The following is a 14,139-nucleotide window of genomic DNA, read 5'->3' on the forward strand; positions in this document are numbered from 1 at the left end:
AAAGGAGATACACAAAGGGCTACTAAGCACATGAAAAGCTGTTCAACATCTTTAATGGGCATTAATCACCAGGGAAGTGCAAATCAAAACTACCATGAGATACCACGTCATACCCATTAGGATGGCTACATTCAAAACACTAAAAATAAATGTTGGTGAAAATGTGGGAAAATTGCAATTCTAACACATAGCTGGTTGGAATGTAAAATAGGTCAGCTGCAGTAGAAAACATTTTGGTGGTTCCTTAAAAGTTAAACATAGGACTGCCACCGACTAACAATTCCAATCCTAGGTATATACCCCAAAAGCACTGAAAAAAGATATTCAAACAAACACCTATATACCATGTTCACAGTAGCACTATTCACAAGAACCAGAAGGTGGAAAAACTCTAATGCCTATCAATGGATGAATGGATAAACAAAATTTAGCATGTACATACACTGGAACATTATTCACCCATGAAAAGAAATGAAGTACTGATACATGCTTCGATGTGGATGAACCTCTAAAACATTATGGTAAATGTCAAAAATGCCAGTCACAAAAGGCCACGTACTGTATGATTCCATTTATGCAAACTATCAAGACTAAGTAAGTCCACAGAAACAGAATGAAGAAGACTGGTGGTTGCCAGGGGCTAGGGAGAGAGAAGAATGGAGAGTGACTACTTAGTGGTTACAGAGTCCTCTCTGGGGTGACGAAAGTGTTTTGGAACTTGACAGAGGTGGTGCTTGCACAACATAGTGAATGTACTAAATGCCTCTGAATTGTTCACTTTAAAGTAATAAATTTATGTTATGTGAATTTCACCTGAATAAAAGAAAGGGAGGGAGAGGGAGAGGGGAAGGGAGGAAGGGAGGGAGGGAAAGAGAGAGACTGTCCATGTTCCAGCCAAGATGGAGTAACAGGGGCTACACTTACTCTCCTGCTGAAACAATCAGAAAGGGACAAAATGTATGGAACAATGGTCTTCAAGACACCAGATGTCACATAACAAAGAACCGCAAACCCTACGGGAAGAGAAACTAATGAGGTAAGCCTTACAAGCACCGGCTCAGGAGAAGCCCTGACTTCCTGCGTTGGGGTGGGGGTGTTCAAAGTGTAGAGTGCAAGAGAAGCAAGTTCTACAAAGAGAAAGAAGTTCAAAGACCAGCAAAGGTTCCCCCTCGAGTGTTCAGCTGGATACCGCTCAGGGTGTATATGTGAGGAAACTACCCAAAGGCTAGGAGAAAAAAAAACACTGAGAAGGATGAGATGCCAGTGCTCTGTGCTCACACAGAGTTGGAACAGTGCCTGTTCTCTTCTCACCAGCCAGATGGGGAAACCTCAAGATCCAAGGGGCACTGGTAGAGTACCAGGAGGGTCCTGGCCTCAGTGCTGGGAAATCATGAGCCTTTGCCTGAGCACTGCTCCAGTTCTGCCTAACAAATCCTAACGACAAGATCTGAAAGAATCAAACTGTTTCCAAGTAACCTAACTGTGTTTCATAACAAAGCTCCAGAACGTTTATAGGAATACAAAAATGTCCAACACTTAACTAGGTATCTAATCAAAAACTACCCGGCATAGAGAAATAATAGCAAAAATAAACAACTGGGACCTAATCAAACTTATAAGCTTTTGCATAGCAAAGGAAACCATAAACAAAACGAAAAGACAACCTATGGAATGGGAGAAAATATTAGCAAACAATGCAACTGACAAGGAGTTAATTTCCAAAATATACAAACAGCTCATACAACTCAATAACAAACAAAAAAAAAACAACCCAATCAAAAAATGGGCAGAAGAACCAAACAGACATTCCTCCAAAGAAGACATACAGATGGCCAATAGGCACATGAAAAGATGCTCAACATCGCTAATTACCAGAGAAATGCAAATCGAAACTATAATAAGGTATCACCTTACTCCGGTCAGAATGGCCATCAATAAAAAGTCTACAAGTAACAAATACTGGAGAGGAGTGGAGAAAAGGGAATCCTGCAACTGAATTTAAGTTGGTACAGCCACTATGGAAAACAGTACAGAGGAGGTTCCTTAAAAAAACTAAATATAAGAGTTGCCATGTGATCCAGCAATCTCACTGCTGCACATATATCTGGACAAAACTATAATTCAGAAAGAAACATGCACCTCTATGTTCATAGCAGGACTAGTTACAATAGCCAGGACATGGAAACAACCTAAATGTCCGTTGACAGATGAATGGACCACGAAGATGTGGTACATACACACAATGAAATACTACTCAGCCATAAAAAAGAATGAAATAATGTCGTTTTGCTGCAACATGGATGGACCTAGAGATCATACTACGTGAAGTTAAGTCAGAAAGAGAAAGACAAACAACATATATCATTCATATGTGGAATCTAAAAAAATGATTCAAAGGAACTCATTTACAAAGCAGACAGAGACTCGCAGACACAGAGAACAAACTTATGGTTACCAAAGGGGAAAATACGTGGGGGAGGAATAAATTAGGAGTTTGGAATTAGCAGATACAAACTACCATATATAAAACAGATAAACAAGAAGGTCCTACTGTATAGCACAAGGAACTATATTCAACATCCTGTAATAAACTGTAATGGAAAATAATATGAAAAAGAAGAGAACCAGGAAAATAAGACCCATAATGAGGCAATAAATCAATCAACTGAAACTGACCCAAATCATAGAATTAGCAGACAAGGATAGAAATACCATGTTGAAACTGTATACCAGATTTCAAAAGGTCAAAGAGAGACATGGAGGATTAAAAAAAAGGACCCAAATGCAACTTCTAGAGATAAAACTACAATGTAAGAAATACAAAATATACTATCAATAAATGGGCCTCGAGGCAGATTAGACATTGAAAAAGACAATATTAGTGAACCTGAAGACAAAGCAACAGAAACTTTCCAAATGAAACAGAGAAAACAGAATTAAAAAAAATAAACCTAGCATCAGTAAGCTGTGAGACAAATTCAAGCAGCCTACCACAGGTGTAACTGAAATCTTCAAAGGAGAGTGGGGGAACAGAAAAAAGTATTTGAAGAAATAATGGTAAAAAATTTTCCAAATCTGATAAAATGATAAAGGTGCAGATCCAAGAATTCCCAAGCACAAGAAACATAAGGAAAAATATACCACGGCACGTTATAATCAAATTGCTAAAAACCAGTGATGAAGAAAAAGACATATTACGTACAGAGGAGTAAAGATAAAGTGAAAAATGAAAAATGACATAAAAAAAAATGACATTAAAAAAAAAATCTGTCATGAAAAATGACAGATTTTTCATCAGAAACAATACAAGTAGAGAATAGAGGAACATCTTTAAAGTACTGAAAGGAAGTGTCAATCTATAAATTTATACCCAAAAGAAAATATCTTTCATCAGTGAAGACAAAATAAAGATTTCCTCAGACATACAAATGCTAAAAGAACTTATCACCAGCAGACCCACACTAAAACAAAAGTCCTCCAGGCAGAAGAGAAATGATACAAAATGGAAATACAGATCTACACAAAAGAATGTAGGGCAAATGCCCACTGGAGTCAGACAAGATGGTACAGAAGGGTGGGGGGTGAGGGGTACAGACCCCTGCTAACAGGCTGCTGCTACTCGGCCACAGCTGCTGTGCTAAAGCAGCCTGGTATTACCAGATCCTCCAAAAGAAGGCAGGACACGGAGATGTTTATATGAAATTTTCCTATATTAATTTCAAGGTGCAGTCAAAGCATGTCTTTAGCCTAGGAGAAACCAAAGTTGCTAGGAAGCTAAAATACAGCTAAGTCCTGAAATTAAGAAGAATAGATAAAACCTCTTCAGCCCTTCCTGTACTTAGTGCTAACTCTCACAACTACTCTCACAAAACCGTGGCCCATCATATCATGGTATTATATAGTTGTAGAGAAGGGACAACTTCAAAAGACTTTGACCGCTAAACTGTGGGCTCCTAGCATGAAAGGACCACAGGCTGGTACCCACCTAGTGTGGCCGACACCATAGCACAGAGCTTAATCATTTTGGTTGCAGACTCTGATACTTAATGGCTACCACTTCTCTAGATTTCCTCAGAGGATGGCAGAAAACTCCCCCTGCACAAGTGTGATGGTGAAACCAAAACTGGCTCCTTGGCCCAGAGAATAAAACTTAAAACCTGTAACTTGGCATTCAAGCCCCACCCCCACATCCAACCTGTTCATCTTCTGGGCATCCCTTCCTGGGGGCCTATCCTTGGCCTGGGCCTGTGACACCTAGTCCACCTCTCTCTGCTTAGCTGACTCTCCAGGGCCCAAACCAAGAATCACCAGCCTCCCCTCTTCCTCAGCCCTCAGGAAAAACTCAAAAATCCATTCTTTCAACCGTCCACTCAGCACACAATGTCAGCTGCCTACATCATGATTTCTCCCCAACATTCTGAAGATGCCTTGATGGCAGAAACACAGCACCAGACTTGGGACCATGCCTGGCACAGGGTAAGAATGAGCATCTGACGGATAAATACATGAAGTTTCTGTTGCTTGTCTCTCCACCTATAAATAGTAAGCCACTGGCAGAGGTCAGTGCCTGGTGTCTGAGGGCCCTCTGCATACCGGTCATAATAATCCCTGTGTCCCCGGTGGTCTCGGTCACTGCTGTACTGGTCATAAGGTCTCTTTCTGGACAGGTTGTTGGGTCGGTAGCTCCCTGAACGGTGGGCGTCCATGTGTCGCCGGTCCCCGTAATGGTGGTCCTTGTACCAGTGCTGCTCATACTGATGGTGCCTGTCACCACCCCAGGGTGGATTGTTATTGCCACCACCATAGTTGAACTTTCTTTCCCTCTGCCAGTCGCCTCGATCTGCAGAAAGAGAAATAATGATCTCGTGATTCCAAGAACTGGCTGCATTTCACTTCCACTAAAGTTTAAACTGAAAAGGCCTGACACATGTTACAAACACTACACTTCTTCCTTCTTGACCTTTTTGCTGCTGGTTATCATACAAGTAATGAGTCCAAAATTCTTTCCCCAAAATTTTAAGGCAAAAGAAAATTCACCTTTCTCCTTCTGAAATTCAAGAACCACTGTTTTTCATTTTTTCTTTCTTTCTTTTTTTTTTTTTTTTTTTTTTTTTTTTACTGTTTTTCATTTTCTACACCTGCTTACCTTCCAACCTTGGGCTTACTCTTAAAATGAGATTTCACTAAAACAAACAACAACAACAAAAAACACACCAAACATTAATTTGGAAAAAGGCACTGCTGAGTTTCACAGCCACAAGGTAATACCCTCCATTTACACATCTAAGGTTTATTTACCTGCGGGTACCATCAGCTGTGCCTGGTTCCTGAAAATCTTTCCAGACTATACCTACTGATTCTACTCTTCTTCCTTAGCCCACACCAAAAGAATGGCACTCCTCCTGTAAAAAGTGATTGCTCTAACTCTGGATTCTGTAACTCTCAAGGACAGAGCCAAACTGAAATTTGTTTTAGCTTCAGTAAGCCTCCCTTTTCCCCTGAGGAGAAGAATCACACGTATCTGAATCCAAAAAGGCACTGAAGACACAGAAGTAGAGGAAAGGAGGCTATGCTGTATTGAAATGTGGTCTCCAAAATGTATGTCCACTTAGAACCTCTGACTGTGTCTTTACTTGAAAATAGGGTCTCTGAAGTTGTAATGATGGATCTTGAGTTGAGATCATCTTGGATTTACAGTGGGCCCTAAATCCAATGATAGATCCTGTTAAGAGAAAGGTGTAGGGAGATATGGGAGAAAGAGACACAGAGAGGAAGGCCACGGAGAGATGAAGACAGAGAATGGAGAGACATTCACAGTAAGACAGACAGGATGAAAAGGCAGAGGGCTATGTACCAGATGAAGGAACAAGACAAAACCCCAGAAAAACAACTAAATGAAGTGGAGATAGGCAAACTTCCAGAAAAAGAATTCAGAATAATGATAGTTATTATTATCCAGGACCTTGGAAAAAGAATGGAAGCAAAGATCGAGAAGATGCAAGAAATGTTTAAAAAAGACCTAGAAGAATTGAAGAACAAACAAACAGAGATGAACAATAAAATAACTGAAATGAAAACTACACTAGAAGAAATCAATAGCAGAATAACTGAGGCAGAAGAACAGATAAGTGACCTGGAAGACAGAATGGTGGAATTCACTGCTGCAGAACAGAATAAAGAAAAAAGAATGAAAAGAAACGAAGACAGCCTAAAAGACCACTGGGACAACATTAAATGCAACAACATTCACATTATAGGGGTCCCAGAAGGAAAACAGAGAGAGAAAGGACCCAAGAAAATATATGAAGAGATTACAGTCGAAAACTTCCCTAACATGGGAAAGGAAATAGTCACCCAAGTCCAGGAAGCGCAGAGAGTCCCATACAGGATAAACCCGAGGAGGAACACGCCGAGACACATAGTAATCAAATTGGCAAAAATTAAAGGCAAAGAAAAATTACTGAAAGCAGCAAGGGAAAAATGACAACATACAAGGGAACTCCCATAAGGTTAACAGCTGATTTCTCAGCGGAAACTCTACAAGCCAGAAGGGACTGGCATGACATATTTAAAGTGATGAAAGGGAAGAACCTACAACCAAGATTACTCTACCCAGCAAGGATCTCATTCAGATTTGATGGAGAAATTAAAACCTTTACAGACAAGCAAAAGCTGAGAGAATTCAGCACCACCAAACCAGCTTTACAACAAATGCAAAAGGAACTTCTCTAGGCAAGAAACACAAGAGAAGGAAAAGACCTACAATAACAATCCCAAAACAATTAAGAAAATGGGAATAGGAACATACATATTGATAATTACCTTAAATGTAAATGGACTAAATGCTCCCACCAAAAGACAAAGACTGGCTGAATGGATACAAAAACAAGACCCATATATATGCTGTCTATCAGAGACCCACTTCAGACCTAGAGACACATACAGACTGAAAGTAAGGGGATGGAAAAAGATATTCCATGCAAATGGAAACCAAAAGAAAGCTGGAGTAGCAATTCTCGTATCAGACAAAATAGACTTTAAAATAAAGACTATTACAAGAGACAAAAAAGGACACTACATAATGATCAAGGGATCGATCCAAGAAGAAGATATAACAATTGTAAATATTTATGCACCCAACATAGGAGCACCTCAATACATAAGGCAAATACTAACAGCCATAAAAGGGGAAATCGACACTAATACATTCATAGTAGGGGACTTTAACACCCCACATTCACCAATGGACAGATCATCCAAAATGAAAATAAATAAGGAAACAAGCTTTAAATGATACATTAAACAAGATGGACTTAATTGGTATTTATAGGACATTCCATCTAAAAACAACAGAATACACTTTTTTCTCAAGTGCTCATGGAACATTCTCCAGGTTAGAGCATATCTTTGGTCACAAATCAAGCCTCGGTAAATTTAAGAAAATTGAAATTGTATCAAGTATCTTTTCTAACCACAATGCTATGAGACTAGATATCAATTACCAGAAAATATCTGTAAAAAATACAAACACATGGAGGCTAAACAATACACTACTTAAAAACGAAGTGATCACTGAAGAAATCAAAGAGGAAATCAAAAAATACCTAGAAACAAATGACAGTGGAGACATGACCACCCAAAACCTATGGGATGCAGCAAAAGCAGTTCTAAGAGGGAAGTTTATAGCAATACAATCCTACCTTAAGAAACAGGAAACATCTCGAATAAACAACCTAACCTTGCACCTAAAACAATTAGAGAAAGAAGAACAAAAAAACCCCAAATTTAGCAGAAGGAAAGAGATCATAAAGATCACATCAGAAAGGAAACAATAGCAAAGATCAATAAAACTAAAAGCTGGTTCTTTGAGAAGATAAACAAAATTGATAAACCATTAGCCAGACTCATCAAGAAAAAAAGGGAGAAGACTCAAATCAATAGAATTAGAAATGAAAAAGGAGAAGTAACAACTGACACTGCAGAAATACAAAAGATCATGAGAGATTACTACAAGCAATTCTATGCCAATAAAATGGACAACCTGGAAGAAATGGACAAATTCTTAGAAATGCACAACCTGCCAAGACTGAATCAGGAAGAAATAGAAAATATGAACAGACCAATCACAAGCACTGAAACTGAAACTGTGATTAAAAATCTTCCAACAAACAAAAGCCCAGGACCAGGTGGCTTCACAGGCGAATTCTATCAAACGTTTAGAGAAGAGCTAACACCTATCCTTCTCAAACTCTTCCAAAATATAGCAGAGGGAGGAACACTCCCAAACTCATTCTACGAGGGCACCATCACCCTGATACCAAAACCAGACAAGGATGTCACAAAGAAAGAAAACTACAGGCCAATATCACTGATGAACATAGATGCAAAAATCCTCAACAAAATACTAGCAAACAGAATCCAACAGCACATTAAAAGGATCATACACCATGATCAAGTGTGGTTTATTCCAGGAATGCAAGGATTCTTCAATATATGCAAATCAATCAACGTGATACACCATATTAACAAATTGAAGGAGAAAAACCATATGATCATCTCAACAGATGCAGAGAAAGCTTTCGACAAAATTCAACACCCATTTATGATAAAAACCCTGCAGAAAGCAGGCATAGAGGGAACTTTCCTCAACATAATAAAGGCCATATATGACAAACCCACAGCCAACATCGTCTTCAATGGTAAAAAACTGAAAGCATCTCCACTAAGATCAGGAACAAGACAAGGTTGCCCACTCTCACCACTCTTATTCAACATAGTTTTGGAAGTTTTAGCCACAGCAATCAGAGAAGAAAAGGAAATAAAAGGAATCCAAATCGGAAAAGAAGAAGTAAAGCTGTCACTGTTTGCAGATGACATGATACTATACACAGAGAATCCTAAAGATGCTACCAGAAAACTACTAGAGCTAATCAACGAATTTGGTAAAGTAGCAGGATACAAAATTAACGCACAGAAATCTCTGGCATTCCTACACACTAATGATCTGAAAATCTGAACGTGAAATCAAGAAAACACTCCCATTTATCATTGCAACCAAAAGAATAAAATATCTAGGAATAAACCTACCTAAGGAGACAAAAGACCTGCATGCAGAAAATTATAAGACACGGATGAAACAAATTAAAGATGATACAAATAAATGGAGAGATATACCATGTTCTTGGATTGGAAGAATCAACATTGTGAAAATGACTATACTACCCAAAGCAATCTACAGATTCAATGCAATCCCTATAGAATTACCACTGGCATTTTTCACAGAACTAGAACAAAAAATTTCACAATTTGTATGGAAACACAAAAGACCCCGAATAGCCAAAGCAATCTTGAGAACGAAAAACAGAGCTGGAGGAATCAGGCTCCCTGACTTCAGACTATATACTACAAAGTTACAGTAATCAAGACAGTATGGTACTGGCACAAAAACAGAAAGATAGATCAATGGAACAGGATAGAAATCCCAGAGATAAACCCACGCACATATGGTCACCTTATCTTTGATAAAGGAGGCAGGAATGTACAGTGGAGAAAGGACAGCCTCTTCAATAAGTGGTGCTGGGAAAACTGGACAGGTACATGTAAAAGTATGAGTATGGTGTTAGGGAGTGATCTAATACCATAACACCTTACACAAAAATAAGCTCAAAATGGATTAAAGACCTAAATGTAAGGCCAGAAACTATCAAACTCTTAGAGGAAAACACAGGCAGAACACTCTATGACATGAATCACAGCAAGATCCTTTTTGACCCACCTCCTAGAGAAATGGAAATAAAAACAAAAATAAACAAATGGGACCTAATGAAACTTAAAAGCTTTTGCACAGCAAAGGAAACCATAAACAAGACCAAAAGACAACCCTCAGAATGGGAGAAAATATTTGCAAATGAAACAACTGACAAAGGATTAATCTCCAAAATTTACAAGCAGCTCATGCAGCTCAATAACAAAGAACAAACAACCCAATCCAAAAATGGGCAGAAGACCTAAACAGACATTTCTCCAAAGAACATATACAGACTGCCAACAAACACATGAAAGAATGCTCAACATCATTAATCATTAGAGAAATGCAAATCAAAACTACAATGAGATATCATCTCACACCAGTCAGAATGGCCATCATCAAAAAATCTAGAAACAATAAATGCTGGACAGGGTGTGGAGAAAAGGGAACACTCTTGCACTGCTGGTGGGAATGTGAACTGGTACAGCCACTATGGAGAACAGTATGGAGGTTCCTTAAAAAACTACAAATGGAAGTACCATATGACCCAGCAATCCCACTACTGGGCATATACCCTGAGAAAACCATAATTCAAAAAGAGTCACGTACCAAAATGTTCACTGCAGCTCTATTTACAATAGCCCGGAGATGGAAACAACCTAAGTGCCCATCATCGGATGAATGGATAAAGAAGATGTGGCACATATATACAATGGAATATTACTCAGCCATAAAAAGAAATGAAATTGAGCTATTTGTAATGAGGTGGATAGACCTAGAGGCTGTCATACGGAGTATGTCAGAAAGAAAAAGACAAATACCATATGCTAACACATATATATGGAATTTAAGGACAAAAAATGTCATGAAGAACCTAGGGGTAAGGCAGGAATAAAGAAGCAGACCTCCTAGAGAACGGACTTGAGGTTATGGGGAGGGGGAAGGGTGAGCTGTGACAGGGCGAGAGAGAGTCATGGACATATACACACTAACAAACGTAGTAAGGTAGATAGCTAGTGGGAAGCAGCCGCATGGCACAGGGATATTGGCTCGGTGCTTTGTGACAGCCTGGAGGGGTGGGATAGGGAGGGTGGGAGGGAGGGAGACGCAAGAGGGAAGACATATGGGAACATATGTTTATGTATGACTGATTCACTTTGTTATAAAGCAGAAACTAACACACCATTGTAAAGCAACTATACCCCAATAAAGATGTTTAAAAAAAAAAATGTATACTTCATTTTGATTATGGAACACTTGACTCTGTAAAATTTTATACTATGCTTCTAGATATACTATATTCTTTTAAGCTTTTGTTCTATATGTTTTCTTTTTATTACTTTTATCTTTAAAAGTAATTCACGCTCGTTGTAACCAGTGAAGTAACAGACAATGGAGAAATTATTAATTTCCTCCAATCCGTCCACATTTTTACCAGCCTAAGGTAACTGGTATGTGTATGTTTTCACATCCTTCTCTATGCTTATACAAATATATTATTCAAATATATACAACAGAAAACAGCTTGGTGTTTTCTTGCTGGTTCCTCAAAAAGTTAAACATAGAATTATCACATGGCCAAGCAATTCCACACTCCTAGGTATACATCGAAAAGAACTGAAAATAGGTACTCAAATAGTTGCATACAAATGTGCACAACAGTACGATTCACAATTGCCAAAAAGCAGAAACAACCCAAACATCCGTCAACTAATGAAAAGACAAATTCCAGTCTAACCATACAATGGGATATTATTCAGCCACAAAAAGGAATGAAATACTGATACATGCTACAACACAGATGGACCTTGAAAACCGGATGCCAAGTGAAAGCAGTCAGACACATATTGTACAATTCCATGTGATTCCTTTAATACAAAGAATCCAGAATACGTAAATCTATAGAGACACAAGACAGACTGGTGGTAGTCGGAAGCTGGGGAGAGGGGAGAATGAAAACTTTTTTCTTTGGGGTGAGCAAAGTGTTTTGGCACTTGATTTAGGTGGTGGTTGCACAACATTGTGAATGTACTAAATGCCGCTGAACTGTTCATTTAAAATGGTTACGTTTATTCACGTTATGTGATTTTCACTTCAATAAAGTTAAACACACACACAACAGAGATTCTGTTGTTGCTGTTGCTCTTTTTTCCCTCCAATTTTTTTTTTACCTATAAAGCCAACTCAGTTTTTTAACAACTGCTAATAATGTAGAGTACAAATGTCCTATTATTCATCTAACCATTTTTCTATTAATGGGCAATTTATTTCCAGCTTTTTGCCATTATAAGGCTGTAACAGCATCCTCATACATGTATGTGTTTGCATTACTACAGGACAGACTTCCAGAAAAAGGGCCTACGTATTTAGATATTTCAGATTATTTTCTGGAAAGACTGTAGCAATTCACACTCTTAGCAGCTTGTGTGCATTTCACCCTTTAATTTTTGCAGATCTGAATGGGTAAGAAATTGGTTTAATTTACTGTTACTTTAATGTACATTTCCCTAGCAGCAATTGTTCATCTTGTCCTACTGGCCACTTGAATCTCCTCTTCCAAATGAATTCCCTATTCCTAACCTTTGTCCATTTTTCTATTTGGTTATCCTTCTGTTATCAATTCATAAGGAGTTTTTCAATATTAGCAGTTTTAATCATTTAACTGTCATATATAATGTAAATTGTTTCCCTGAGTCGTTCATTTGTCTTTTGCTTATTTATGTTGGTCATGTTCTTCTTAGATTTGAATTAACAGCCTTTTGGATCTTTGTCTCATGCTTCATCTCACTGAGAAAAAAGAGGACAATAAAGTGATGGAAGAGAATAAAGCACAAAGGTCCAGCTACTGTCTTTGGAAAAAAAAAGTGATTCTTCTTTCGGCACCTTTTTTTTTTTTTTTTTAAACAACTGAGTTCTGTTCTGTTTTGTTTTTTGGTATATCTATTTATTTATTTATATTTATTTATATTTGGCTGCGTCGGGTCTTAGTTGCGGTGCGTGGGCCCTTCGCTGAGTCGCACACTGTCTATAGTTGTGGCGTGCGGGTTTTCTCTCTCTAGTTGTGACACGCGGGCTCCAGAGTGCGTGGGCTCTGCAGTTTGCGGCACGTAGGCTCTCTAGTTGAGGCGCCTGGGCTTAGCTGCTCCGCGGCATGTGGGATCTTAGTTCCCCGACCAGGGATCGAACCCACATCCCCTGTACTGGAAGGCGGATTCTTTACTACTGGACCACCAGGGAAGTCCCCTGGGCACCTGCTTTTAAAACTTCACTTAATGACTCACCTGCATTACTGAAGTGTCTCTTGTTGGGGTGACTATAGTTATCTCTTGGGTGTCCATGCATCTGTGGGCCATGAGAGGCAGGCAAATGAGGCTTCTGAGGGTGAGGGTTGTGTGGGGTGTGGGACTGAGACATCAGGGAATCCCGGCTTGAACCCGAGGCCTCTGGTCGAAATGGTTTTTTACCACCAATCGCATCATCTTTCTTCTTCTGCTCCTGTAGAGTAAAAGGAAACCAAAGACCCTCACGATCCCAGGTGGAATTCCCAAGAACAGTATAAAGATCATCCCCTTTAAATATTCCCCTCTAGACTTTTGACAAGTCCCTCTCAGCTTCCCTGCTGTTTACTACCTTCTTAGGAAAAATATGCTCATAAATTCCACTCAGCTCCCAGGGCAGGGAAAGCCTCACAGAGCTCCATCTGCTGCTCAACCTGCTAGGCCACTACAAAGAAGCCAATCTCCAGTGACCTGCAGCTGCCAGAAAAAGGGCCCAGGCCGCTGGATGTCACTGCACGGGGCGAGGAACAGGGGTCAGGCTGTCAGCACTCTTGGAAATTGCTCTCAGGCCATGTAAAACTGGGACCACCAACTTCTTCAGGCTAACTTGAACAAACAACCCCTGACTGGCCCAGTGGGAACTAGTTCCCATGCCAAAGTCATCAAGCTAAACATCTGAATGTTTAAGTAACACCATACCTTTACCACACAAGTGAAATATTTGACATAAAAACATCACAAAATATAATAAGGAAAAAATAAGAACTGTGAAGTGACCTAAAATTTTACCACCAAGGGAATTACTGTTAATAATTTGGTCTATGTCTTTCTGAGCCATTTTGCGTGTTTATACATAATACAGTAGACCCCCCTAATCCATGGGAGATACACTTCAAGACCTCCAGTGGACGCCTGAAACTGCAGATAGTACTGAACCCTATATGTACTATGTTTTTTCCAATACATACATGCCTATGAGAGTTTAATTTATGAATCAGGCACAGTAAGAGAATATCCGAATTGCCAGTATCACTACTCTTGTGCTTTGGGGCTACTATTTAGTAAAATAAGGATTACCTGAACTCAAGCACTGCAATACCACAACAGTCGATC

At 39.2% G+C, this 14,139-nt stretch overlaps 1 protein-coding gene across 5 annotated transcripts in view; it reads right to left on the minus strand.

The window, feature by feature from the left end:
* CHD2 (chromodomain helicase DNA binding protein 2) overlaps positions 1–14,139 on the minus strand; it is a 123,153-nt gene that overhangs the window by 4,157 nt on the left and 104,857 nt on the right. For all 5 annotated transcript variants that reach the window (XM_082647863.1, XM_082647861.1, XM_082647864.1 and 2 more), the window contains 2 exons: positions 13,030–13,243; positions 4,594–4,840 (listed from right to left, as the gene is read on the minus strand). In XM_082647863.1, the coding sequence (XP_082503989.1) occupies positions 4,594–4,840; positions 13,030–13,243 (461 nt within the window). The remainder of the gene's footprint in view (positions 1–4,593; positions 4,841–13,029; positions 13,244–14,139) is intronic.

Source organism: Grampus griseus (assembly GCF_964374135.1).
Source record: "Grampus griseus genome assembly, chromosome: 2".
Classification (NCBI taxonomy): domain Eukaryota; kingdom Metazoa; phylum Chordata; class Mammalia; order Artiodactyla; family Delphinidae; genus Grampus; species Grampus griseus.